General features: G+C 41.2%; 1 protein-coding gene across 1 annotated transcript; it reads left to right on the forward strand.

Moving 5' to 3' along the window:
* The first annotated feature begins 1,844 nt into the window (after nt 1-1,844).
* On the forward strand, nt 1,845-26,559 carry LOC106088582 (uncharacterized). The gene is given in 10 exon segments (XM_059369891.1): nt 1,845-2,662; nt 2,726-2,923; nt 5,580-5,733; nt 15,095-16,017; nt 16,092-16,233; nt 21,709-21,807; nt 25,261-25,707; nt 26,010-26,236; nt 26,312-26,450; nt 26,495-26,559. Coding segments are annotated over 10 exon segments (3,126 nt in total). The 5' UTR covers nt 1,845-1,930.
* Nucleotides 26,560-27,529: the final 970 nt, after the last annotated feature.

Here is a 27,529-nt window from a genome sequence, read left to right on the forward strand (position 1 = left end):
GGCCTATATCACCATATAAACCTAAACTTGGCACTAATGTTGTAAGTCATAAGATAGGGGCTTGGGCCAAATTTCAGCCAAATCAGGTGAATATCTAGGATTCTAGGGGCTGATGAAGTCAAATCTGGGAATCGGTTTATATGGGGGCTATATCTGTTCTTGGACTTATTCGGATCACATTTGACATGGGTGTTCGAAGTCATAACTCAAGTCTTTGTTCCCAATTTCAGCCAAATCGGTTGAAAATTGAGCCTTCTAAGGGTTCAAAAAGTTACATCCGGGGATCGGTTTATACCTGTTTAAAGACCGATTCGAATCATACTTGGCATGGATATTGTAAACCGTAACTCAAGTTTTTTTTTCAAATTTCAGTGAAACCGGATGAACATTTAGGCTTTAGAGGCTCAAGAAGTCAAGTCGGGGGATCGCATTATGTGAGGGCCATATCTGTTTAAAGACCGATTCAGAGCATACTTCGCATGGATGTTGAATATCATAAAACAAGTATTTGTTCCGAATTTCAGCCAAATCGGATGAAAATTGCGACTTCCAGGGGCTCAAGAAGTCAAATCGGGAGATCGGTTTATATGGGATCAATATCTAAATATGAACCGATGAGGGCCAATCTGTGCAAAATTTCAAGCGGCTAGCTTTACGAGACAGACGGATGGACGGACATGGCTAGATCAGCTCAGAACGTCGAGACAATCAAGAATATATATACTTTAGGTGTCTCGAGGAGTTTCAAACAGAAGGACGAAATTAGTATAGGAAGATCTAACCCCATGCCATGTCCGTCTGTGAGTCCATGTATTATTTTAATCAATGTACAGGTCGTATTTGCTGTCCAGTCGTCACGAAATTTTTAACATGCCATTTTTTTGTCTCCAGGACGAACGCTATTGATTTTGGTAAAAATCGAATCAGATTTAGATATAGCTCCCATATATATGTATCGCCCGATTTCCACTTAAATGGCCGTAGCAACTACAATTTTCAGCCAATCTGCACAAAATTTGGCACGGATTGTTTTGTAACTGATCTTAATATATATGCAAGACTTAATCAATATCGATTCAAAATTGGATATAGCTTCCATATGAATCTATTTTTTGTCGAAACAATTTTTACGACTTTGTCCGGAGTGGAAGTCGAGATAATTTTCTCGACTCCGATTCGGACTCCGGGCAAAATTACTCGACTCCGACTCGGCAGCCCGAACGACATGCCGCAGTGCGACACCTCTTTGAGGAGAAGTTTTTTTTTTGTTGTGCAAAAGACCTGATTATACGAGTAAAAACAAAACAGCAAATGTTTGTGATATCACATGGCGTAGCCTAATCAGTATTAGAGAGACAAAGGTCTGCATGCTGATAAGAGTATTTTGTGTAAATAAAACTTTATTCTCCTGCATATGTTGCAGCATATTTGGAGAGGATTCAGTTGCCGAAAAGATTTGGTATATTAAAGATTAAAAGCACATCACGACCTAATTTTGTAATGCGATTCAAAGGTAAGAATGGACATGCAGATATGCTCGAAATTTCTTTAGGATTATTTTATGAGCCATCAAAACACCTTTGGCGAGTTTAGTCTATATGTTGATGAAATGGCCAAACTCGCTGCTATAGTATACAGACAGGATAGTTTTTGGTTGGCAATGCTTAGATTATTTTTGTATGTTTCCAACTAAACCTAAACACTTGCTTATTTATGGCTTTTTTGAATACATTTTCCAGCTAAAATTCCCTTCATCCTCTGCATATGCGCATTGGCAACCGTCACGGCATCTACAACACCCATTTCCAATGGATTACTATTCACCAACAGTTTGCAAAGTTTTAGTACAAATATCTTCTCTGAAATTTTCGCGAAGAAAAGTCAAGAAAACATCATCTTCTCCCCGTTTTCCATACAAACCTGTCTAACAATGGTTCGCCTAGGTGCTACTGGACAAACAGCCGAAGAAATGGACCAAGGTTTGGCATTCAACGGTCAATCTGTCGATAGCATAGCTGATAATTTTCATGCTCTGCTGGAGAAATACGAGAGCAGCAATATTCTGAAAATTGCCAATAAAGTTTATGTTCAGCAAAGCTTTGAACTAAAACAACACTACAATAAGCTGTTAGCCAATAAATTTTTCTCTTCCTCGGAAAATATTGACTTTAGTCAAAGCGGTAAGGCCAGTGAAATAATAAATAAATGGGTCGAGTCGAAAACTGAAAGTGCCGTCAAGAACCTCATCAATGCCAATACACTGCCCAGTGAAACCCGTCTAATGCTGCTAAGTGCCATTTATTTCAAAGGTAATTGGCAAAAACCTTTCAATCTGAAATATACCAAAGAGGAACCATTCTTTACCGATGAGAGGAATTCCAAGAATGTGACTATGATGTTCAAAGCTGGTTTTGCCGAATATGGTACCCTCGATGAGTTGCAATCCACAGCAGTTCGATTGCCCTATGCCAATAGCGATCTTTCTATGGTGGTAATTTTACCCAGAGCTCGCAATGGGTTAAGCGAACTGAAAGAGAAACTTAAAACATTCAAATTGGAGTCCATGAAGGAAAAAATTAAAACCAGCCGCAGAACTGTTCACTTACGTTTGCCAAGGTTTAAGGCAGAAATGGAAATTGATTTGAAGGATACATTGCAGAAGGTAGGGAGAGAACTTTTTTCTATAAGACTGGTTAAGTGAATCTCTGATTGGTCTATTTTTCAGATGGGCATGAAAAAAATGTTTATAACTGGGGATTTTGGCAATATGCTGAAGTCGTCAGGACCCATAGCCGTTGAAAGTGTAAAGCACAAAGCTGTGATAGAGGTTAATGAAGAGGGCACAATAGCAGCTGCCACCACGCGTAAGTACATATTTCTAAATTACGAAAACTATATTCAATTAGCAGACAATATTGGACACGTATGTTTATGGTCGCGGGAGAAGCAGTTGTATAAAAGTTCTGCCAAATCGGATGAGAATTGCACCTGCTAGAGGCGCAAGAAGTCAAGATCCCACATCAGTTTATATGACAGCTATATCAGGCTATATACCGATTTGCGCCATACTAAGCACAGTTGTTGGAAGTCATTACAAAACAGCCAAATCGGATAAGCATTTCGCCCTATAAAAGCTGAAGAAGTCAAGACCCCAGATCGGTTTATATGGCACCTGTATTAGGTTATGAACCGATTTTAAGCATACTAAGCACAGTTGTTGGAAGTCATTACAAAACACCATGTGCAAAATTTCACTCAAATCGGATGAGAATTGCGCCCTCCAGTGGCTCAAGAAATCAAGATCCAAGATCGGTTTGTATGGCAGCTAAAGCAGGTTATGAACCGTTTTGAACCATCCCAAGCACAGTTATTGAAAGTAACACCAAAACACCGCGTGCAAAATTACAGCTAAATCGGATAAAAATTGCGCCCCTTAAAAGCTGAAGAAGTCAAGACCCTAGATCGGTTAATATGGCAGCTATATCAGGTTATGAACCGATTTCGACCATACTTGGCATAGCTGTTTGAATTGATACCACCTGCAAAATTTCAGTCGAATCGGACGAAAATTGTGCACCCTAAAGGCTTAAGATGTCAAGACCTAAGATCGGTTTATATGGCAGCTGTAGCAAAACATGGACCGATATGACCAATTTACAATCCCAACCGACCTACACCCATAAAAAGTTTTTGTGCAAAATTTCAAGCGCCTAGCTTTACTCCTTCGACAAAAAGCGTGCTTTCGATAGACAGACGGCCGGACAGACGGACGGACGGACAGATGGACGGACGGACAGACAGACGATGGACGGACGGACGGACAAACGCACGGACGGACAGACAGACGGACGGACAGACAGACAGACGGACGGACCGACGGATGGACAAACGGACGGACGGACAGACAGACAGGCGATGGACGGACAAACGCACGGACGGACAGACAGACGGACGGACGAACAGACGGACGGACAGACGGATGAACAGACAGACGGACAGACAGACGGACGGACAGACAGACGGACAGACAGAAAGACGATGGACGGATGGACGGACAGACAGACGGACGGCAGACAGACAGACGGACGGAGGGACAGACGGATGGACAGACAGACGATGGACGGACGGACAGACAGACGATGGACGGACAAACGCACGGACGGACAGACAGACGGACGGACGAACAGACGGACGGACGAACAGACGGACGGACGAACAGACGGACAGACAGACGGATGGACAGACGGACAGACAGACGGACGGACGGACATGGCTAGATCGACTTAAAATGTCATGACAATCAAGAATATTTATACTTTATGGGGTCTTAGACGCATTTTTCGAGGTGTTACAAACAGAGTAACGAAATTAGTATACCCCCATCCTATGGTGGAGGGTATACAAATGTGATTAATTGGGCAGAGCCGAATCTTGGGAAAACACCACCATGGATTTTGCTAAAAATGTACACAAAATAAATTAATAATTTTATTCTACATACCAAACTTTTGTCAAACCAGGCAAAAATTAAAGCTTCTAGAAACCAAACAAGAATAAAAGGGAAATCTGTTTATATGGGAGCTTATCAGGTTAAAGACAGATTTGGACCGTACTTGGCACAGTTATTGAAAGTCATAACAGAACACTACTTGCCACATTTTAGCCAATTCGGACAAAAATTGCGGCTTGTTAAGGCTCAAGAGGAGGCCACTGTAGCGGAACAGAACACCAAATGCAAAATTTCAGCTCAATTGGACAACAATAACCGCCACTAACATAACATTCCACTAAGGAACAGGGGCAAGCTTCTTACATGTCAATGAGTGCAGTCCGATTCAAGTTTTAAGCTCAATGATAAGGGACCTCCTTTTTATAGCCGAGTCCGAACGGCGTCCCGCAGTGCGACACCTCTTTGGAGAGAGGCTTTACATGGCATAGTACCTCACAAATGTCGCCAGCTTTAGGAGGGGAAAACCACCGCTGAAAATTTTTTCTAATGGTTTCGCCAGGATTCGAACCCAGGCGTGCAGCGTCATAGGCGAACATGCTAACCTCTGCGCTACGGTGGTCTCCAATCAATCCCATTGAGCTCCACCAATAAGTATCTGGGTAAAATTTTGAGAGGCTAGCTTTACGCGTTCAACCGCTATTGTGATTACCGATCTAGCCATGACGATTTGACTAGGTAAGTATATCCATATTCCTTTGGTGGTTGGTATAAAAATGAGCTAAGTTCGGTTGGTCGCAACTTAGCCAAATATTTAAGTCTTCAGGACCTGATGGAATATTTCCGGCATTACGACAGAAGAGGGCGGACTATTTGGATCCCCATCTATGACCTAAATTCACATCGTACCTGGGCCTCGCATATAAAACGTGATTTTTTAGCTACTATCTTTTTGGCAACACTGGTTTAAACACCTCAAGCACGTTTTGTGTCACTGTCAAACATCTTCAGGTTGTTCTATACTTTAACCATGAATCGTCTTCGAACAATGCTTGCAAATTATCGAATTTTATTATCAAATGTGTGCGCTATTAAGAAAGCTCATCGTGCGCTTCTTTCATTTTATGTTCAGTTTAATCGATCCACGGCTACTCGGGATGTTGTGACTAAATTTCGCACCAAATTAACATTGTTGGACATTAAACCACCCCCACGCTTACGTAGAGTGCGACCTGAAGAAAATTTCGCAGCTGTATCGGCCAGTGTTAATGATGACCATCAATTACGTAGAGTGCGACCTGAAGAAAATATCGCAGCTGTATCGGCCAGTGTTAATGATGACCATCAATTATCGATATGTCGCCGTTCGCAGCAATTGGGCCTTTGTTACTCAACAACGTGGAAAATTCTACAGAAGGATATAGGTGTGAAACCCAAATACAGGTAGAGTGCAAGAATTAAAGCAAACGACCTACCGCAACGCAGAATTTTTGGTGAATGGGCTTTTGGAATGTTGGCCGAAGATCCACTTTTTTTACCGAGAAATTGTGTTCAGCGATGAAGATCATTTTTGGCTCAATTTGGTACTTAAAGCAGAATTGCCGACTTTTGAGTGAAGATCAGCCAGAAACGTTGTAAGAGCTACCAATGTATCCAGAAAAAGTCACAGTTTGTTGGGGTTCATAGGCTGGTGGCATCATTGGACCGTACTTCTTCAAAGATAATGCGAATCGTAATATAACTGTGAATGATGAGCGCTATCGTGAGATGATATCCAAATTTTGTTTACCTAAAATACAAAAGCTTGACTGGCATGACATGTGGCTTCAACAAGACGGTGCCACACAGCACGCGTAACAATGGACTAATTGAGAGGCGTGTTCGGTGAACATTTTATTTCACGTTCGGTACCCGTCACGTGGCCGCCTAGATCGCGCGATTTAATGCCTTAAGACTTTTTTTGTGAGGCTATGTTGAAGGTCATCTCTATACAGACAAACCAGTTTCAATTGACACATTGAAAGACAAATTAAAGCAATTATAGGTGAGAGACCGACCGAAATGTTGGAAACAGTATGCCAAAATTTGACTAAGCGGATGGAACATTTGAGGCGTAGTCATGGTAGATATTGAGCTGAAATTTGGCACAGATACGTCTTTTTCTTTAAGTTCTCGAACGGGCCAAATCGGAACACATTTGGATATAGCTGATATATAGACCGATTTTCCGATAAAGGGTCTAATGCCCATGAAAACTAAATTTTTCATCCGATTTTGCTGACATTTTAAACAGTAAGTAGTTTTAGGGCTCCCGACATCTGACCCAAATATGGTTCAGATCGGACTATATTTAGATATAGCTACCATATAAACCGATCTGCCGATAAAGGGTCTGAAGCCCATAAAATCTTTATTTATTGCCCAATTTCGCTGAAATTTGACACAGTTGGTTACTTTAAGCCTTCCAACATCTGACCTAAGTATGATTCAGATCGGACTATATTTAGATATAGCTGCCATATAGACCGATCTGCCGATAAAGGGTCTGAAGCCCATAAAACCTTTATTTTTTAACGGATTTCACTGAAATTTAAAGCAGTGAGTTTATTTGGACTTCTTAACATAGGACCCAAATATGGTTCAGGTCGGACTATATTTAGATATAGCTGCCATATAGACCGATCTGCCGATAAAGGGTCTGAAGCCCATAAAAGCTTTATTTTTTAACCGATTTCGCTGAAATTTGAAACAGTAAGTAGTTTCAGGCCTCTCAATGTCGAACCTAAATATGTTTTAGATCGGACTTTATTTAGATATAGCTGCCATATAGGTGTTTGAAACTTTGCATAATGCTTTTTATAAGTAAAGATCGGTTGGTGTTGTAACAGGGCCACACCGGTTCATGTTTGAATATAGCTGCCATGTAAGCAGATCTTTGGATTTAATTTCTTGAGCCTCTAGAGGGCGCAATTCTTATCCGATTTGACTGAAATTTGCCATAAAATGTTTTACATTGACTTCTAATGACTGTGCCGAGTATGGTTGATATTGGTCCATAACCTGATATAGCCAACATATAAACCGATCTTCACATTGCACTTCTTGAGCCTCTAGAAGGTGGAATTACCTCCCGATTTGACCGAAATTTTGCACGAAATGTTTTGCTATCATTTCAAATCGGTCCATAACCTGATATAGCTCCCATGTGAACCGTTCTTCCGATTTGACTCTGGAGCCTCTAGAGGGTGCAATCACCAGCCGATTTGGCTGCAATTTTAAAGGTGGTATTTGTATGACTTCTTATAGCTATGGCAAGCATAACTTGATAAAGTTCTTATTTATTTCAACAAAATCATTCAAAGAACTTGTGTCATCCGACCCATCGTGAAGGGAATATAAGATTCGGCCTGGCCGAACTTAACACTCTTTTACTTGTTTGTGATTTCTTACTTTGTATTATTTCAAATTTTGGAATTTATTTACTTCTATTTTAGGTGCAACAAAGATGGCAATTTCCGGCCCAATTAATTTCAAAGCAGATCATCCATTCTACTACATAATCATGAATGAAGACTCAGTTCCACTGTTCGAAGGCACATTTGTTGGAAATTAGTTCGAGAATGTACATGGCATGTAATTGTTAAACAAAAGAAATAAAAAAAAAAAACATAAATTTTTCTTAAAACCTGTATAATGTCTATCTACACTGAAAAAAAACTGTTGTCCTCACTTTAAGGATTTGGGGCAAAGATACCAAACTTAGCTTAAAGATGCCCAATTTCACAATTTTTTTAAGGAAACAATTTCTAAGGGGAAATATTATTTTCTCGGATGTTTAAAGAATGTGTATCTTAAAAGGTAGTCGAATATATTCTTAAGTTTTCAGTTTATTAATGAAGGCAAAACACTTAAAATGAAAATCGAAATATCGTTGAAAGTTAGGAAATTGGCCTTGGGACAAGGTATAGCTTAGTTAAAGACACAGAAATGCCTTGCAAATAGGAACGTTTTTAAATTTAAGACAAGAAAGCAAGGAGAAAGAACGTAAAGATGCCAAGCTATTTATGTAGATTTTTCAAAAAATAAGTAACTGGGAGTCATCTGTAAGATAAAATAGGATGCAGTCAGCGATCGAAATTCGATTCGGCTATAAAAAGGAGGTCCCTTATATTTGAGCTTAAACTTAAATCGGACAGCGTTCATTGATTTGTGAAAAGTTTGCCCCTGTTCCTTAGCGGAATGTTCATGGCCAAATTTGCATTTGCAAACTTAGGTAGGTAAGGTTGAAAAGGGGTTGCAGGTTTTAATCTCCCCCATGCCGCTAAAGACATACACCTAAGCCAGTAATCGGCTTTTAAGTTAGGAATTCCGTACCACTGCCATAATCCTTAATTGTTTCCCATACCACTCCCCAAGTTGGTGTTGTGTCTGGTATTGTGTCCCCACCTAAGTAAGAGTGTCTGTAAGCCTCGAAAGCCGGTCAATGACAAAGAAAATACTCCAACGTCTCATTATCTTCCCCACATGCCCTACACATGCGATCACTTGCCGCACTGAATTTGCATTAGTGAGCAGCTCGTAGTCCCATGTGTCCCTTTATGACAACAAAAGCTATACTGACCACCTTCGTTCAGTAATAGCCTCGTCCTTCACGATTCGGATCGCCTCATAGGATTTTCGCCGTCTTACTGACTGTTTCGCTGTTCCACAGTGTGGCATGAGCATTCGTCGCCCACTCCCTTAAATCGGACTGCATCGACTCGAAAGGCTTTGGGCTAACCAAGTTTATCGACGGCAGTCCTCCGGCCTTCACTGCTAAATCGTCTACCCTTTCATTTTCCCCTAATCCGTTATGGCCCGGCACCTAAACGATGCGGATTTTGCCATCCTCAGAGAAGGCGTTAATCTCCTTCTTACACTGCAAGACTGTTCGTAACCTTACCGTCCTGGTTGTTATTGCCCTTATGGCAATTTTACTGTACGTAAACATGTGCACACTCGACGTCCTCGCGTTAGTACCACACCACTTCACGCATTCCATGATCGCCCGGATCTCCGCCTGCAGGACCGTATTATGATCAGGCAGTCTAAAACAGATCTCAGTACCTGGGTTCTCAATGTAGACGCCCAGGCCCACTCTGTCCTCTAGCTTTGATCCAACCGTGTAACATGATCTTCCAGATGGCAATACTAGGGTTCCGTCAATCCAAGACTGTGCCGCTGGAAGCAGTGCCTCGCACTCGACCTCAAGGTTCAACTAAGATAACCGATCGAAAACCTCTACCCTTCCTTCCAGGTTTCCTATCGTCGCCTCGATTATACCGCGATGATATGAGCTGCTCCCATTCTCAATCCATTCTCCCATCGCCTTAAGTAGCCACAGTGGCTACCTACCATTTAATCTGTATGTCAATGGGTCGGATATCTAGAATAGTCTCCAGTGCCCTAGGGGGCGTGGTCCTCATCGGTCCACCTATGCCAAGACGACATATTCTCTGAACTTGTTGCATGGATTCAGGATTCAGGCCCCATTTCGAGCCTACGGTCTGTCTACATAATGCCCAACATCTGTGAGCCTTTTTAGTACGCTCCTAAATGTGACACTTCCTATTCAATTTCCTATCCAAGATCACTCCTAAGTTGACTTGACCTTGTCAGATATCGAAATCGTTTTATTAAGGAAAAGTGATGCGTCAAATTGGACCACCTTTGCCTTTCTGGTGAACAGGCATATTTCTGTAGTCTTTGGGTTAACATTGAGACCCATGGGTCTAACCCAGTCATATGACATATGCAAGACCTGCCAGGGCTTGGTACCGCTTATTAATGTTGGTACTACCCCACGAAATGTGGTGTGAGTTCGCACCGCACCCTATTAATACCTCATTTCCTGTCTGTTTTGCTTTCCTCACCAACCGTTGCAGCTTTGACGTAGGTGGCGGTGTCGGAGAGTCGAAAGGTAGATAAAGTCATACCAGGTATGCTCCACGGTCTCATCACTATTGCATCCGACGCTGACAACTCTGGGGAAAACACATATTTTAAATTTTTATGACAAATAACGCAGTTCCTCTGCCGAATACCAGTGTTAGCATAGAATAATTGGTTGTTGGTATGGTTCAGTCCAGAAACTTTGTTCCGAATTGTCCATGGCTCCCGAATTAAGGCAATATGAATCTTGTCCTTGCTGATTTTCTCCATCAGAGCGTGAGTAGCTGTCACGCTCCGGTGGAGGTTTATCTGGATGACCTTAATCATTGGTCCTCCATTAGATGGGCTTCTTGGGAGTGAGTGATGATGTCATCGTCTGCTCCCTATTCCTTAGGCTGCAATGAGTTTCCCGTCACTGCACTGCCTGATGTTTTAATATTAGGATCTTTGCATATCCTAGTCTTCCGAATCTTGAGAAAGTCGGTATTGGTTCCACTATCGGGTTCCTGTTCTTTAGGTTGTATTGAGTCTACCGACCCTGCACTGCCTGATGTTCCAATATTAGGATCTTTGCCTATGCTAGTCTTCCAAATCTTGAGTTTCTTGGGAGTAGTTTGTGGTCTCATCGTCGGCTCCCTGTGTGTTAGACCTTCAGTTCTCTTTCACTGCCCTGCCTGATGTTCATCATTAAGAAATTTATCCTTCCTAGTCTTCCTTATCTTCCTAATCTCGAGAAAGTCGTTGATGGTTCCGTCGTTGGGTCCCTGTTCGTTAGACTGTGTTGGGACTCTCGCCCCTGCTCTGTCTGATGTTTTAGTATTACGATCTTTACTTATCCTAGTCTTCCCAATATTAAGAAAGTCGGTGATAATCTAGTCGTCGGCCCCCTGTCTGCTAGGCGTTATTGAGTGTCCCGCCACTGCACCCTCTGATGGCTCAATATGAGGATAATCTTGATAAAGATGGCCATGGCCCCCTAGTCTTAACCAAACTTGTCACGGAGAATTGATCAATGCCAACCACAAGAAGAGTTCCTTCCTCCTTCTAATCTCTGTGGAAAACCTGCCATTTCTCCACGGCGAAATCTTTGTTTTGCTTGTTTAAGACTTCTATCATGTGTTCCGTAGCGATTTCGCCGCCCACATCCTTGATGAAGACCGTCGCGTTTGTGAGCTGTTGTTAAAGGGCGGCCCCTTAGCTTTCTTAGCGACCATAATCCGTTTCCGTGATGGCTGTGGCATCCTCTTGGATGTCACAGTCCTCCATGTAGACTCAGGGGTCGTGAGCGCTTCATTCGTGCCTTTTCCAAATTTGTCTTCCTCCACAGGACACAGTCTGTTTCTTCTTCAGCATTTTATGCTCTTCGAGAGATCTGATTCTTTTTCAGCTTCCGTAGAAGTGCTTGAAATGTCAGTTCTATCCCTTCCAGCATCCTGCACTCTCGTCCGATTGCACTGCCGGTACATACTCATCCGTCTCCGCCGTCGCGCCCCGGTCTGCTTATGAGCTTAACAAAGCAATCGCTCACTTCTGCCGTCATCCCGCTAGCCTCATCGATTCGGCTGCAATGACTGTTTCTTTGACACAGTCGCTGTCTGAATCCGAGTCGGAAACGCCACCCGGTCTGCTTCTTAGCTTAACAAAGCAATCGCTCACTTCTGCCGTCATCCCGCTGCCCTCATCGATTCGGCTGCGATGACTGTTTCTTTGACACAGTCGCTGTCTGAATCCGAGTCGGAAACGCCACCTTTACTTAAAGGCTGAGGACGAACTGTGCATCCCTCTGGTTTATCGGTCTCTTCCTCATTAATAAGTCTGACGACTAGTAGTGCGCTTGAAGCATTACTCTCGACTACAGGTGCCAAAGCACTCACACCTATAAGATATGAGGACAATATGCTGCGGTCTGACGCCACCACCACAGCTGTTGGGTCTTTGGAGTTCATTTTGAGCCTCCTTCACAAAGGCTTGAAATATTTTTCGTAATAGGTAACACCTATTCCGAGATACGGTTATTTTTCTTTGAGGAGCGAAATGAAAATACGTCCGCTCTACTCAACGGCTACTGAGCATATTTTCAAACTTATATACAGCATCTGGTTTTGAAGATTCGCTTCTTTGGCTCACAATCACAACCAAAATCCATGGGCCAAGGACAAAATATTGGTATATCATATAGAAGGCTTTCATATGTAAGTAATATAACTGAAGGACAGTCTAGAAAAGATAATATTGGCAATCCATCAGATTAGTATGCGATAGCAGCAAAATGGAACTAGCCTCTTGTAGGAATGGCCTACGGATTCATCAAGGGGAGTCTAAACATGTATAGAAGCGGTGGGGTTTGGGTACTCAAGTGATCGCTCATCAGTTACAGAAGACTTGTCGCAGGAACTATCGCCTATAACGCTAGAACCTTGCGGATTAGTGGAAACGGAAAATCCTTCTATTTAAATGAAAAGAGGAGAGGAAGGCTTCGAGCTTCGGGGACGATAGGCCTAGTATGAATGGGTCAGGAAAGGAAATTCAGAAGTTGCAGCTTGGGCAACATCTGAGGAAGACTAGTCCACACCGCAAGTTTACATTCTGAAGAAATGTGTTGCCACAGTTTTCTCACCGACTTCTCGGTGTTTAAGGAATCCCATCATGATAAAATCAAACGAGTCTTGTGTACAGCACCTTCAATGATGCTACTATTGATGGCATGAGGCGTTGATTAAAGAACTACACTGGCAGAAAAACGGCATTGCAAAATCATAGTATCATTATTATAAACAGGCGTTGACGAAAATATCGACAACATATGTCGTTAAAAATATTACAAATGTGCTTTCATACATGGGCTCAAACCAGCGGCTCTTTGACCGGCCAAAACGTCAAATAGATGGGTCATCCGCCATGCAGCACAGGCTTGGCACCGATTGACTTCTTTTTATTCGAGCACATTAAGAGAAATAAGTGTGGTCAATGTATTTCTTCACTAGAAAATGCTATCGAAGCATTCAATAACAACCAAAAACCATTTTTGATGATAAACATTTAGCATTTTCATTATTAGGCCAGAAAATTATACAGCAGCCCTCTTAAAACTTATATACAAGGCTTTGATTGCCTAACAACTTAAAGAACTTTTAAATTATAGGTATTTTTAAACATTGCTAAGATTCTAAAAACATATTCGAAGATATTTTCCAGTTGCTATATGATTAAATTTAATGGGCGAAACTCAAAGAGCTTTAGTTATCAGCCACACACAAAAATTAAGACAAGCCAACTTTCGTCTTCAAATCATTTATCACCATAGATGAGAATTCAGTGTGAAACAATCTACCGTTGTGTTAACTACTGAAAAAAGGCATCTTTAATCTTAAAAAAGAAAATGGAACTTAAACGTAAGTAAGAATATGACCTAAGGGATAGGGAGGATTAATATTGGGTTGCCCAAAAAGTAATTGCGGATTTTTTAAAAGAAAGTAATTGTATTTTTAATAAAACTTAGAATGAACTTTAATCAAATATATAATTGCCATTTTGTTCGATAACCTTTTGCCATCTTCCTGGCAAATTTAGTATTCCACGCTCATAGAACTTCTGGCCTTTATCTGCAAAAAACTGAACCAAGTGCGATTTTATAGCCTCATCATTGCCGAAAGTTTTAACATTAAAGGAGTTCTGCAAAGATCGAACTAAATGGTAGTCTGATGGTGCAAGGTCAGGGCTATATGGTGGATGCATCAAAAGTTCCCAGCCAAGCTCATTCAGTTTTTGGCGAGTGACCAAAGATGTGTGCGGTCTAGCGTTGTCCTGGTGGAATATGACACCTTTACGATTGACCAATTCTGGTCGCTTCTCCTAGATGGCTGTATTCAATTTGTCCAATTGGTGACAGTAAACATCCGAATTAATCGTTTGGTTCCTTGGAAGCAGCTCAAAATATACCACACCCTTCCAATCCCACCAAACAGACAGCATAACCTTCTTTTGGTGGATATCAGCCTTTGAAGTGGTTTGAGCTGGTTCACCATGCTTGGACCATGATCGTTTTCGACTAACGTTGTTGTAAACAATCCATTTTTCATCTCCAGTTATGATTCGTTTTAAAAACGGATCGAATTCATTGCGTTTAAGGTGCATATCACAAGCGTTGATTCGGTTTGTTAAATGAATTTCTTTAAATACATGTGGTACCCATATTAAAATTGACGCCAAACAAACAAATGTAAACAAAATTTCGCGCACTTTTTTTCTAAAGCAAGCTAAAAGTAACAGCTGATAACTGACAGAAGAAAGAATGCAATTACAGAGTCACAAGCCGTTGAAAAAATTTGTCAACGCCGACTATATTACTACTAAATATATTAGCAACAATACTTTTTGGGCAACCGAATATAACCTCTACGCTGCGGTGGAGATAACCACCGCTGAAACATTTCCTGATGTTAACGCCGTCATAGGCGGACATGCTTCTGCGCCACCATGATCTCCACTACAACCCTCCCAATCCTGATTTTCATTTATGACGTGCGAATATGGCTAAATCGACTTACTACAACGATCAAGTACTTGTACATCCTAGGGTCTGAAACTAATATTTCGATGTAACGAAATTAGTTTTCTCTTAATCTTGTCGTTTTGATATAAAAACTCTTTTTTTAAAAACGATCGCATTATGTTAATTCAAAGTATCTACTAACCTATGTCTTCAACATGTTTTAGCTAAAATTTGGCATATTGCCGGCATGCTGGCTATTTTAAGTTGTACTGCTTCCCCAACGCCTGTCATTGATGGGCAAAAGTTCTCGCAGAGCCTAGACTATTTCAGCAATAACATGTGGAGTGAAATATACGAGACAAAAGGCCAGAGCAGCATAATTTACTCACCCTTTTCCATACAGACATGCCTTACAATGGGCCGTTTGGGTGCCGATGGAGAAACAGCCAGGGAAATGGATCAGCAACTGGGATTTACCAGCCAAACCAGAGAAAACTTGGCGGAAAATTTTCATTCCATATTGGCCAAATATGAGAATAGCAACATTTTGAAAATTGCTAACAAAGTCTATGTGATGAAGGGCTATGAACTTCAGGATAATTACAATCGATTGCTCACCGATAAATTTTTCTCTGCAGCTGAGAATGTAGATTTTGCTGACAGTGCCAAGGCCAGCAATACCATCAACAGTTGGGTGGAAACTAAAACTGGCAATACCATCAAGAACCTCATTAAACCGGGTACTCTGTCCAGTGATACTCGCCTTTTCTTGCTGAGTGCCATCTATTTTAAGGGTGCTTGGAAGAATCCCTTTGATCCAAAACACACTGAAGAAGAAGAGTTCTTTGTCAATGCTGTAGAAAGTAAGAAGGTGCCAATGATGTTTAAAATGGGTACCGGAGATTATGGCAGATTGGCTGGTCTACAAGCTTCGGCCGTACGTTTGCACTATGCCGATTCTGATCTCTCGATGATGGTGATTTTACCCAACGAACGCTATGGCTTAAATGGTTTGATGGAAAATTTAAAAGCCTATCCGTTGGAATCTTTGGCTAGAAATGTAACATACACCAGTCGAGCCATTGACATTTTCTTGCCCAAATTCAAAGTCGAATTAGATGTAAATTTGAAAGAGATTTTACAAAAGGTAGATTATGACTTCCCTCTTTGCAGCAAAGATAATTTTACAAAAATTTTAATTTTTTTTTTTAATTTTTTAAGATGGGCATGAATAAAATGTTTAGCAGCAACGCTGACTTCAGCAAGATGTTGAAATCATCCACACCCCTTACTGTGGGAAGTGTAATGCACAAGGCATACATTGAAGTCAATGAGGAGGGTACAGTAGCTGGTGCGGCAACGGGTAAGATATAAAACAAGTAACAAGTAAGAGTGTGCAAAGTTCGGCCGCGCCGAATCTTATATACCCTCCACCATGGATCGCATTTGTCGAGTTCTATGCGCGGTATCTCGTTTTAGGCAAACAAAGAATATTGAATAAGAACTGTTATGCTATTGGAGCTACATCAAGTGATGGTCCAATTCGGACCATAAATGAATGCTGAACATTGTAGGAGTCATTGAGTATTATTTCAGTTCATTTGGATAAGAATTCCGCCTTATAAGGGCTCAAGAAGCAAAATCGGGAGATAGGTTTATATGGGAGCTGTATCAAGCTATTGATCGATTCAGACCATAATAGACACGTATGTTTAAGCCGTTTTACAAAATTTCTGCCAAATCGGATGACAATTGCGCCCTCTAGAAGCTCAAGGAGTCAAGATCCCAGATCGGTTAATATGACAGCTATACCAGATTATGAACCGATTTGAATCATTCTTAACACAGTTGTTGGTATTGATACCAAAACACTACGTTGAAAATTTCAGTCAAATCGGACGAGAATTGCGCCCTCTAGAGGCTAAAGAATTCAAGACCCTAGATCGGTTTACATGGCAGCTATTTCAAAACATGGACCGATTTCAACCATACTGAGCGCAATTGTTAAAAGTGATACCAAAACACCACATGCAAAATCTCAGTCAAATCGGACGAGAATTGCGCCCTCTAGAGGCTAAAGAAGTCAAGACCCTAGATCGGTTTATATGGCAGCTATATCAAAACATAGACCGATTTCAACCATACTGAGCTCAGTTGTTAGAAGTGATACCAAAGCACCACGTGCAAAATCTCAGTCAAATCGGACGAGAATTGCGCCCTCTAGAGGCTAAAGAATTCAAGACCCTATATCAAAACATGAACCGATTTCAACCATACTGAACGCAATTGTTAGAAGTGATACCAAAACACCACGTGCAAAATCTCAGTCAAATCGGACGAGAATTGCGCCCTCTGGAGGCTAAAAAAGTCAAGACCCTAGATCGGTTTAAATGGCAGCTATATCAAAACAGGGACCGATTTGACCCATTTACAATCCCAACCGAGCTACACTTATAAAAAGTATTTGCGCAAAGTTTCAACCGGCTAGCTTTACTCCTTCGAAAGTTAGCGCGCTTTCGACAGACAGACGGACGGACGGACATGGCTAGATCGACTTAAAATTACGATGGGGGTCTCAGACGCATATTTCGAGGTGCTAAAAACAGAATGACGAAATTGGTATACCCCCATCCTATGGTGGAGGGTATAAAAACACATTAAGTTCGTGCCGAACATTTTATACCCACCACAATGGATACTATCCAAATTTGTTATAGCACTACTAATCTTATTTGGATCAGGTGCCGAGAAGATCTATACAAGTAACAGTTTCCAATTTCAGCGAAAGCTGGTAATAAATGCGCCGTTTATGTGGTTAAGTCCTAAATCGGATGAGCGATCTAAATATATGACAGCTATATCTAAATATGGGCCGATCTGGATCATATTTAGGTTGGATGTCGGACGTCTTAAAGCAGCTCACTGTTCAGCAAGATCGGAGAATAAATCTGTCTTCTATGGACTTGAGAACGTGACAGAGGTTGGGAGTCTTAATAGAACTCACTATTATAAATAACAGCGATGTCGGATAATAAATGCGCCTGTTTTAGGCTTAAGACCCAAAATCGACAGATCGGTATATATGGTAGCGATATCCAAATACGTTCTAATCTGGACCATTTTTGGTTCGGATATTAACGGGCCTAATAAAACTCACCGGAGGCCACCATAGCGCAGAGGTTAGCATGTCCGCGTATGACGCTGATTGCCTGGGTTCGAATTCTGGCGTGACCATCAGAAAAAATTTTCAGCGGAGGTTTTCCCCTCCTAATGCTGGCAACATTTGTGAGGTACTATGCCAGGTAAAACTTCTCTCCAAAAAGTTGTCGCACTGAGGCACGCCGTTCAGACTCGGCTATAAAAAGGAGACCCCTTATCATTGAGCTTAAACTTGAATCGGTCTGGACTCATTGATACGTGAGAAGTTTGCCCCTGTTCCTTAGTGGAATGTTCATGGGCAAAATTTGCAATTTGCAATAAAACTCACCGTTCTGAGTTTCAATGAAATCGGGCAATAAATGCGCCTGTTATAGGCTTAAGACCCTAAATCAGCATGGCGGTCTACATGACAGCTATATGGTAATGTGCTCCGATATACACCATATTCGGGTCAGATGCCGAGGCTCCTAGTGCAACTCACTGTCTCAAAGTTCAGCAAATTCGGTGAGAAAATGCCTTTAAAGCCTAAAATCGAAAATCGGTCTCTTCGGCACCTATATCCAAATATAGTCCGATGTGGCCCATTCAGGTATAGAAGAAATACAAATCTGTGCAAAATTTCAACTTAATATCTCATTTTTTAAAGACTGTAGCGTGATTACAACTGACCGACACACGAACGGACTGACCCACGGACATGGTAAAAGCGCCTCAGGATTTTTCGATGATCCAAAATACTTTTCGGCGGAAATGATATTTCAATGTTGAAGTTGAAGTCTTCTTTGGTATGTAACAAAACGTTTAGTTCAGAAATATGTTGCTGAGGCAGATTTTTAATGTTTTAGAGAAATTCCATTGCAGGAAATATTTATAAATTTAGTGTGGAAAGAGAAGATATTGACAGGTTAGTTGACACGATTTGTAAGCTTGCAAACAAAATCTATGCATCTTTTGAAAGTTGTATTGATGGACAGGACATTGCACAGAATCATGTGTATGCCATGGGAGTAGTGTAATTGTGTATATAAAAAACATGCATTGGGAAAGGAACAGCTAGAAGAAAGGGTTGTCATGTGTTTGGGTAATGTGGTATTTATGTCATAGAGGCATTTTCGAAATAAGTACAACCTACCAGCGTGCGGCCCTTGAAGCCTTCACACAAAATATGGCCGATGAGTGATTCTAACCTAATGACGAAACGCTTCCAATAAAGGTTGGTGTGCGTGGCTATCTCCGACTTTCCTTTCCCATTGTAAAAAAAAATTCCGATCATTTATCGCGTCTCGAAAGAGAATTAAACGAAAATTATATGATAGATATTAAAATTAATATGATCTTCGCCCTATCAGGCAAAAAAGCTTGAAAATACAAAGTTTGTTTTATTGCGTTGTTTACACTACATAAAGTATTTGCTCTGAAGAGAAAAACTTCCCAGTTCAGCAATTTATTTAATCAGGAACTAAGATTTGTCTTCAAAAGCCTGACCATAATACGGTCCCGCAGGCAGAGATCCGGGCGATCATGGCATGCGTGAGATGGTGTGGTGTTAACCCGAGGGCGTCGAATGTGAACATCTTCACGGACAGTAAACTATCTATCAGGGCAACAACAACCAGGACGGTAGGGTCACGAACAGTCTTGGAGTGTAAGAAAAAAAATAGGGCTATAGTAGGGAAAAATAGGGATTTTGTAAGTATTGGGTTGCCCAAAAAGTAATTGCGGATTTTTTAAAAGAAAGTAAATGCATTTTTAATAAAATTTAGAATGAACTTTAATCAAATATACTTTTTTACACTTTTTTTCTAAAGCAAGCTAAAAGTAACAGCTGATAACTGACAGAAGAAAGAATGCAATTACAGAGTCACAAGCTGTGAAAAAATTTGTCAACGCCGACTATATGAAAAATCCGCAATTACTTTTTGAGCAACCCAATTCATAGAATTCCTGAATTCGATTATCTTTTTCGAGGTTACTTTCTAGTATCTAGAGGGCAAAACAAGCCTATTACTGGTTTAGGTGTATATCCATTGTGGCATGAAGCGGATTAATATCTTTCCTAACCTAATTGTTAAACTCCAAACATTATTATGTCTCCCAACCGAGCGTACGTACAAGAACTTGAGCCTATGTATGGCCGCCCGAAGTAATTTTCCATTTTAAGCGATGGTTTGAACAGTTGTTACAGCGGATTCACAGTGTTGCCAAATCGCAAAATCTTGGAAATATTTCGGGAACTTTTGAACGGATAGAGATGAACCATGGTGCTTGAAAACTGTTCACCTCCAGCATGACAAACTTTAAATTGCTTGCTAAACCGTAATTTTTGGGCCGATCAGCTTGATTCTTTTTCTAAAAGTAATGCAAATTTTGCCCCTGAACATTTCACTAAAGATTAGGGGCAAACTTCTCACATATCAATGAGTGCACTCCGATTCAAGTTTTAAGCTCAATTATAAGGGGCCTCCTTTTTATAGTCTCGTTCCGAACGGCATGCCGCAATGCAACACCTCTTTGGAAAGAAGTTTTACATGGCATAATACCTCACAAATGTTGCCAGCATTAGGAGGGGAAAATCAACGCTGAAAATTTGTTCTGATGGTCTTGCCAGGATTCGAACCCAGGCGTTCAGCGTTATACGCGGAAATGCTAACCTTTGCGCTACGGTAGCCTCCGGTCCGCAGGCAGAGATCCGTAAAACCCATCGCAGAAAAAAATCGGTTTCAATTACGAAATTAATTGGTCCAATGAATTTTTTACTTGAACTGCTTCAATCACAAAAATGATAATATCAATTAATAATGCTGAAATCAAATGCATATTCAATTAAAAAGCCAATAAGAAAAGGCATAATACGCTACACCTACCCTTCAATTATAAATTCTGGCAATAGATATTTGTATATGAGAGCTATATCTAAATCTGAGCCGATTTATTTTCGAACAGATCATTTAAAAATTGATGTTACTACGGCAAATCTGGCGATAATCATATATGGGAGCAATATCCAAATCTGACGCGATTTTGTTATGTTAAGATCACTAATTAAACAATCCGTGCCAAATTTTGCGCAGATCGGTTAAAAATTGGTTTATTATTATAATGATTGAAGGAACTTACTGTATGTTCTAAATTTCCCCCCGGCACTGGTCCGATCTGTGCGGTGTACATTACTGTGAAGAGAAGTTTAGCTACGAGCTACCGGACGCATCTACAGCATGCGCTTATTGGAATGGTATAGAGCATTCCAATAAGCGCATGCTGTAGATGCGCCCGAGTAGATGCATCGGCAGTCGCGGACAATCAGCGGTATCAAGCGTAGAGTCTCAGTGAGAGGCAGGGCGGAACCGGCTCTTCCACAAATACTGATAGTCTATGATGCACGATATGACAAGGCGAGTTTTTGGAGCCTTTAAATAACCAATGGCCACCCTGCTTCAGTCCTTTGGACCGAAAACGAGTTTCCTCACCTACAAGAACTAGAGGAAGATTGCCACCTCCACATTAAAAAGTGGCTGCAACTACAACAACTAAATTTCCCCTGAACATTTCATTATAGAACAGGGTATACTTCTCTCATACAGCTTTCTTTTTTGTAAAAAAAAATCTTTTTCAGGAAACTCAAATTCAACAACATAAATGAACAATAAAGTAATTTCAATTAATACCTTTATCGTTACAGGCATGGCACCGATGGCTATGGCAGGACCTATTGTCTTTAAGGCAAATCATCCCTTTTACTACATCATTATGACTTCAGATTTTGTACCATTGTTTGAAGGCACCTACATTGGAGTCTAATATTGTCAATATTTGCAGACAAAAAATGTTAAAATAAAACCATGAAATAAATAACCATAGTTGACTTTATTTTGCCCTGTCGAAGGCAGAACTTATAAGGGGTGATCTTCTAGCTATTGGGTTGCCCAAAAAGTAATTGCGGATTTTTCATATAGTCGGCGTTAACAAATTTTTTCACAGCTTGTGACTCTGTAATTGCATTCTTTCTTCTGTCAGTTATCAGCTGTTACTGTTAGCTAGCTTTAGAAAAAAAGTGTAAAAAAAGTATATTTGATTAAAGTTCATTCTAAGTTTTATTAAAAATGCATTTACTTTCTTTTAAAAAATCCGCAATTACTTTTTGGGCAACCATAATTTGCTCTATCGAAGGCAGAACTTATAAGGGGTGATCTTCTAGCTATAATCCTTTTAGCAACACTGGTTTCAACAGCTCACACACGTTTCATGTCTTGTTTCACTGCTAAACATCTTCAGTTTGGTAAGAAAGTTCATTGCGCTCTTCTTCCATTTTACGACGAAGCTCATTTTGGCGCAATGGGTCGTAGATAAGGTTGGGTTGAAAGGAGGGTGCGGATATTAAACCATCCCATGCCACTATGGACATACGCCCAAGCCAGTAATCGGCTTGTTGTGCGCTCTAAATACTAAAAAAAAGGAACCTTTTATTATAGCCCTTGAGTGGAGCGGTCGAGTTTTCATTTCGCTCCTCAAAGAAAAAAATATATCCGTATCTCGGAATAGGTACTACCTATTACGACAAAAAATTGTATAGGCTTTTGGAGTAGGCTTGAAGTGGACTCCAACGACTCAACAGCTGCGATGGTGGTGTCAGGTGTGGGTGCCTTGGCACCTGTAGTCGAAAGTGCACAACTAGTCGTCAGACTAATTAATGAGGAAGAGACGGATAAACCAGAGGGATGCCCAGTTCATCCCCAGCCCTTAAGTAAAGGTGGTGTTTCTGACTCGGATTCAGCCAGCGACGGTGTCAATGAAACAGTCATCGCAGCCGAATCGAGAGATGAGAGCATCGGGATGACGGCAAACGCGAGCGGTGACTTTGCTAAGCTCACAAGCAGACGGAGAAAGCGATCCGGTGCACGACGAAGTAGACAGAGGAGTATGTACTGGCAGCGCAATCGAGCGAAAGTGCAGGATGCTGGAAGGGATAGAACTCACATTCCAAGCACTTCCACGGAAGCTGAAAAAAGAATCAGATCTCCCGAAGAGCATAACACTGGTAAATTGCTGAAGAAGAAAAAGTGCTCCCCGCTTTGAAGTACTCTGGGAAAACCAAGCAAGCCATCCCGCAACGGAGACTGCAGACAGAGTCCTGCGGTGGGAAACAAAGTCGGAATAGGAACGAAAGAACGCATATGACCCCGGAGACTTCATGGAGGACTGTCACTTCCAAACTGAGGCCACAGCCATCTTGGAAGAGGACGATGGTCGTTGAGAATGGTAAGGAGCCGCCTTCTTACGCCAGAGTGACAGGGATGCACAACAGAGATGAGCTGACTTATGCAGTCATAAACATCGGCTGTGCATCCGGTAGGATTCCATCAGATCATCGGTCCCAAGTGGGGGATCTGGTTAACGATCGGATTTTCGAACATGTGTTGAACTCCGTAGAGGGTCCCCATACAAATGATGAGCTCCGAGTATAGAAGGGACATATTTACGCTGCGTTTGGCGTAGGCGGAATGTATTGATTCCACGCTATCTGGGAGAACGCAAAGTTTGACCTGGTGAGAAAGATAGACATCCCCCAGCTCTCAAAGCGACGGTCTTCATCAAGGGACGGGGCAGTAAATTTGCGACGGATCGCATGTTGGGATTCTTGGGCAAGCTACTCAGAAAAAGACTTGGGCAAGATAATTTAGATTGTCCAAGCATAGAAGACATTGACGAAAATGTCAACAGGATTACGATTGCACTGGTGGGTTCTTCGAAGACAGTTGTCCTCTTCGGGAAAGGAAATCAGCCCAAGAAAAACCCTAGATAGCCGGGGAGATTCGCAATATTGGGAAAGAGGTACGCAGAATTTTTAACAGAGCACGTCGTAAAAAGGCGGAAGTTTATTGGGATGTGTATTACACACGGCTCAAGGAATACAATACGATTCCTTCCTTCCACACGTACCACGTTTCCCCAATAGAACATTCTCGATCTCTGACAAAGTAAAATACATAGAAGTGATCTTGGATAGGAAACTGAATTAGAAGTGTCACATTCAGGAGTGTACCGAGAAAGTTCACAGATCTAGAAACGGGGCCTGAATCCGAGGATAGTCCAGTGCCTCTACAGAAGCGTGATTAGACCAATACTTACTTACGACTCAGTAGTTTGGTGGTCTGCGATGCAAAGTTAGGATAATACAACAGGTTCAGACAACATGTTGTCCTCGCATAGGCGAAGCGATGAGCACCACGTTCACTAGGGCACTGGAGACTATTCTATTAGATATCCGACCCATTGACAAGCAGATTAAGTGCGAGGCAGCCATTACGGCTGTGAGACTTAAGACGATGGGAGAATGGATTGAGGATGGGAGCAGGTCATACCACCTCTGTATAACCGAGGCAAGGATAGTTAACCTGGAAGGGATGGAAGAGGTTTCCGATCGGATACCTGATACGATACTTGAGGTCGAGTGTGAGCACTGCTGTCAGCGGCACAGTCTCGACGGAACCCTAGTATTGTCACCTGGAACAAACCGGTAAAGTCACAAACAGTCTTGCAATGTTAGATAAAGATTAACGCCTTCTCTGAGAATGGCACGATCTGCATCGTTTGGGTACCGGCCCATAGCGGAGTAAGGAGGAGTGAGAAATCAAACGATTTGGCAGTGAAGGCCAGAGAACTGCGGTCAACAAACTTGGTTAACCCGAAGCCTTTCGGGATGACGCAGTCGTAGTTAAGAGCGTGGGCTACGAACCCATGCAACACTGTGGAACAACGAAATGGTCGGCAGGACGACGAAAATCCTATGGGGTGATCCGGATTGTGAAAAGATGAGGCTATTAGTGAAAGGAAGCAAGCAGGTGATCAGTAAAATTTTCGGTATCATAACAGGACACGTAGAGCATTTTCTATGTCATTGCATGGCTTTCGCCGTTAGATCGAGTGTATCTTCAATAGACAATTATTTTCAAATATTTGGCTGGTTTCATTTGTTACTTTGAGCTTGCCCTCATTGGCTTCCAAGTCACATCTAAGTGATAACAAAATGAATAATTTCTTTTGATGAAAACATAAAGCGACGAGCACGTCAAATAAATGGCAAGTAGTTTTTAATTCTTACTGGAGAATTCCAACCAAGAGCAAGAGATTTTAAAACTAATTGGAAATGATAATCAAACGTAAGTGCTGACACAATGTTATGACATTACATCCTTCACCATCATCATGTCTTCATGTTATTGTTACATTTCAGCTCAAATTCTTATGGAACTTCTTATACTTAGCACAACACTCTCTTGTGCTACAGCCCCACGAATCACCTACGAACAGCAGTTCCAAAACGCTTTGAACTACTTCAGCACAACTATATTTGAGGAAATTTTCAAATCCAATGAGAAGAGCAATATCATCATTTCTCCCTTCTCCATACAAACATGTCTGACTATGACACGCATGGGAGCTGCTGGAGCAACTGAAACCGAAATGAATAGAATCCTAGGATTTGGCAATCTTCCGGTAGAAAACGTTAAACAAAATTTCCACTCCATCCTGACCAAGTACGAAAAAGGAGGTATTTTAAAACTGGCCAACAAAGTCTATGTTGCTCAAGGACAAGATCTGCTAGATGAATACAATGAAGTTCTTTTGGAGAAATTCTTTTCGTCTGCTGAGAATTTGGATTTCACTCAGGGAGAATGCAGTAAAAGTAGTTAATAACTGGGTGGCGAATAAAACAGACAATATGATAGTTGATTTATGATTTCACTCAGGGAGAATGCAGTAAAAGTAGTTAATAACTGGGTGGCGAATAAAACAGACAATATGATAGTTGATTTTATGCCTCCGAATTCATTTTCTCCTCTCACTGTTATGGTCTTGCTGAGTGCCATTTATTTTTTTCCTTCATGACCAGGGAAAAGGATTTTTTCATCGACGAAACACATGCCGTTAAGATACCAATGATGCATAGTTATAGGAGTGTGGAATATGCTCATTATCCAGATTTACAAGCCTCTGCTGTACGCTTGCCCTATAAAGATTCGGATTTATCAATGATGATCCTGTTGCCAGACTCTCGCAATGGATAGTCGGTTCTGATTGAGGAACTTAAGAATAAACAACTAAAGACATTAACCCAGGGTTTGGAATACATCGATGACTCCATTCCCATATCATTGCCTAAATTTAAGGCTGAATTAATAGTAGACCTTAAAGAAGTTCTACAAAAGGTATTTGGGTGTGTTTGGCGGGTGATTGTATTTCAATATATCGATGTATTTATTGTATGTTTCCATCTTTTGCAGATGGGTATGAGAACAATCTTCTCAGTTCCAGATTTTAGCAAAATGATATCAAATCCTGGGGTTCTGAAAGTGGAAAAGGTCATTCATCAGGCTGTCATCGAAGTAAACGAAGGGGGCACCACGGCAGCTGCCATTACTTGTAAGTGTCATAAGCCTTAATTAGTCTTGCTCTATACAAATTAGTTTTAAGTTTGTCGTACGGCCTTCATAACCTAATACCCTTGCGTTCATTCAATACCTCATCATAGGATGGGAGTATAGTAATCTAGTCAATCCCAGTTTGTAACACCTGAAAATATTGATTCTCGTCCCTACAAAGTATATATTGGGTTGCCCAAAAAGTAATTGCGGATTTTTTAAAAGAAAGTAAATGCATTTTTAATAATACTTAGAATGAACTTTAATCAAATATACTTTTTTTACACTTTTTTTCTAAAGCAAGCTAAAAGTAACAGCTGATAACTGACAAAAGAAAGAATGCAATTACAGAGTCACAAGCTGTGAAAAAATTTGTCAACGCCGACTATATGAAAAATCCGCAATTACTTTTTGGGCAACCCTATATTCTTAACATTGTAAGTCGATATTACTATGATCGTCTGCACCACTGTTCTTCCGACTATTAAAAATCAAGATCAATTAAACGCCCTAAGCTCGCTGCCTGATATTTAGAACAGACACTTCTTATTGATGTAGATCCTTGAGGATTGCAGATGGACCATGTGGATTCAGATTTGGATATAGCTCCCATACCAAATGGCCCTTCGACTTCACTTCTTGTGCCCCTAGAAGCTGCAATTATATTCCTATTGGAATGAAGGTTAGGTTTAGGTTAGTTTTGGTTCAAGGGTTAAGTGGCAGTCTGTCATCATACTCACTAAGATGTTCTCGTCCATTGTGATCCCACAGAAACAGAAGAAGGAAGACCTTTTAGAGCCTTCTAGTTCCTACCATTGAACCACACAGATCGTTTTAAAAAGCCCACACACACACAGAAGGTGTACAATACTCTCTTCTTCCTCGATGTCCTCGATGCTTTTGCAAAAATAGTTCCTGGCAACCTTCAGTCTGTCAGCATGTTTTCCAATTAGACAGTGACTTGTCATGAGGGACACAATGACTGAGACGTCTGTTCTAACCAATGACAACAAGGCAGTAGACCTCTTCAAGTCTAAATTAGGCCACATAGTTTTGGAATGCTCACAGCCCCGTCTTTGT

Source organism: Stomoxys calcitrans, chromosome 5 (assembly GCF_963082655.1).
Source record: "Stomoxys calcitrans chromosome 5, idStoCalc2.1, whole genome shotgun sequence".
Classification (NCBI taxonomy): domain Eukaryota; kingdom Metazoa; phylum Arthropoda; class Insecta; order Diptera; family Muscidae; genus Stomoxys; species Stomoxys calcitrans.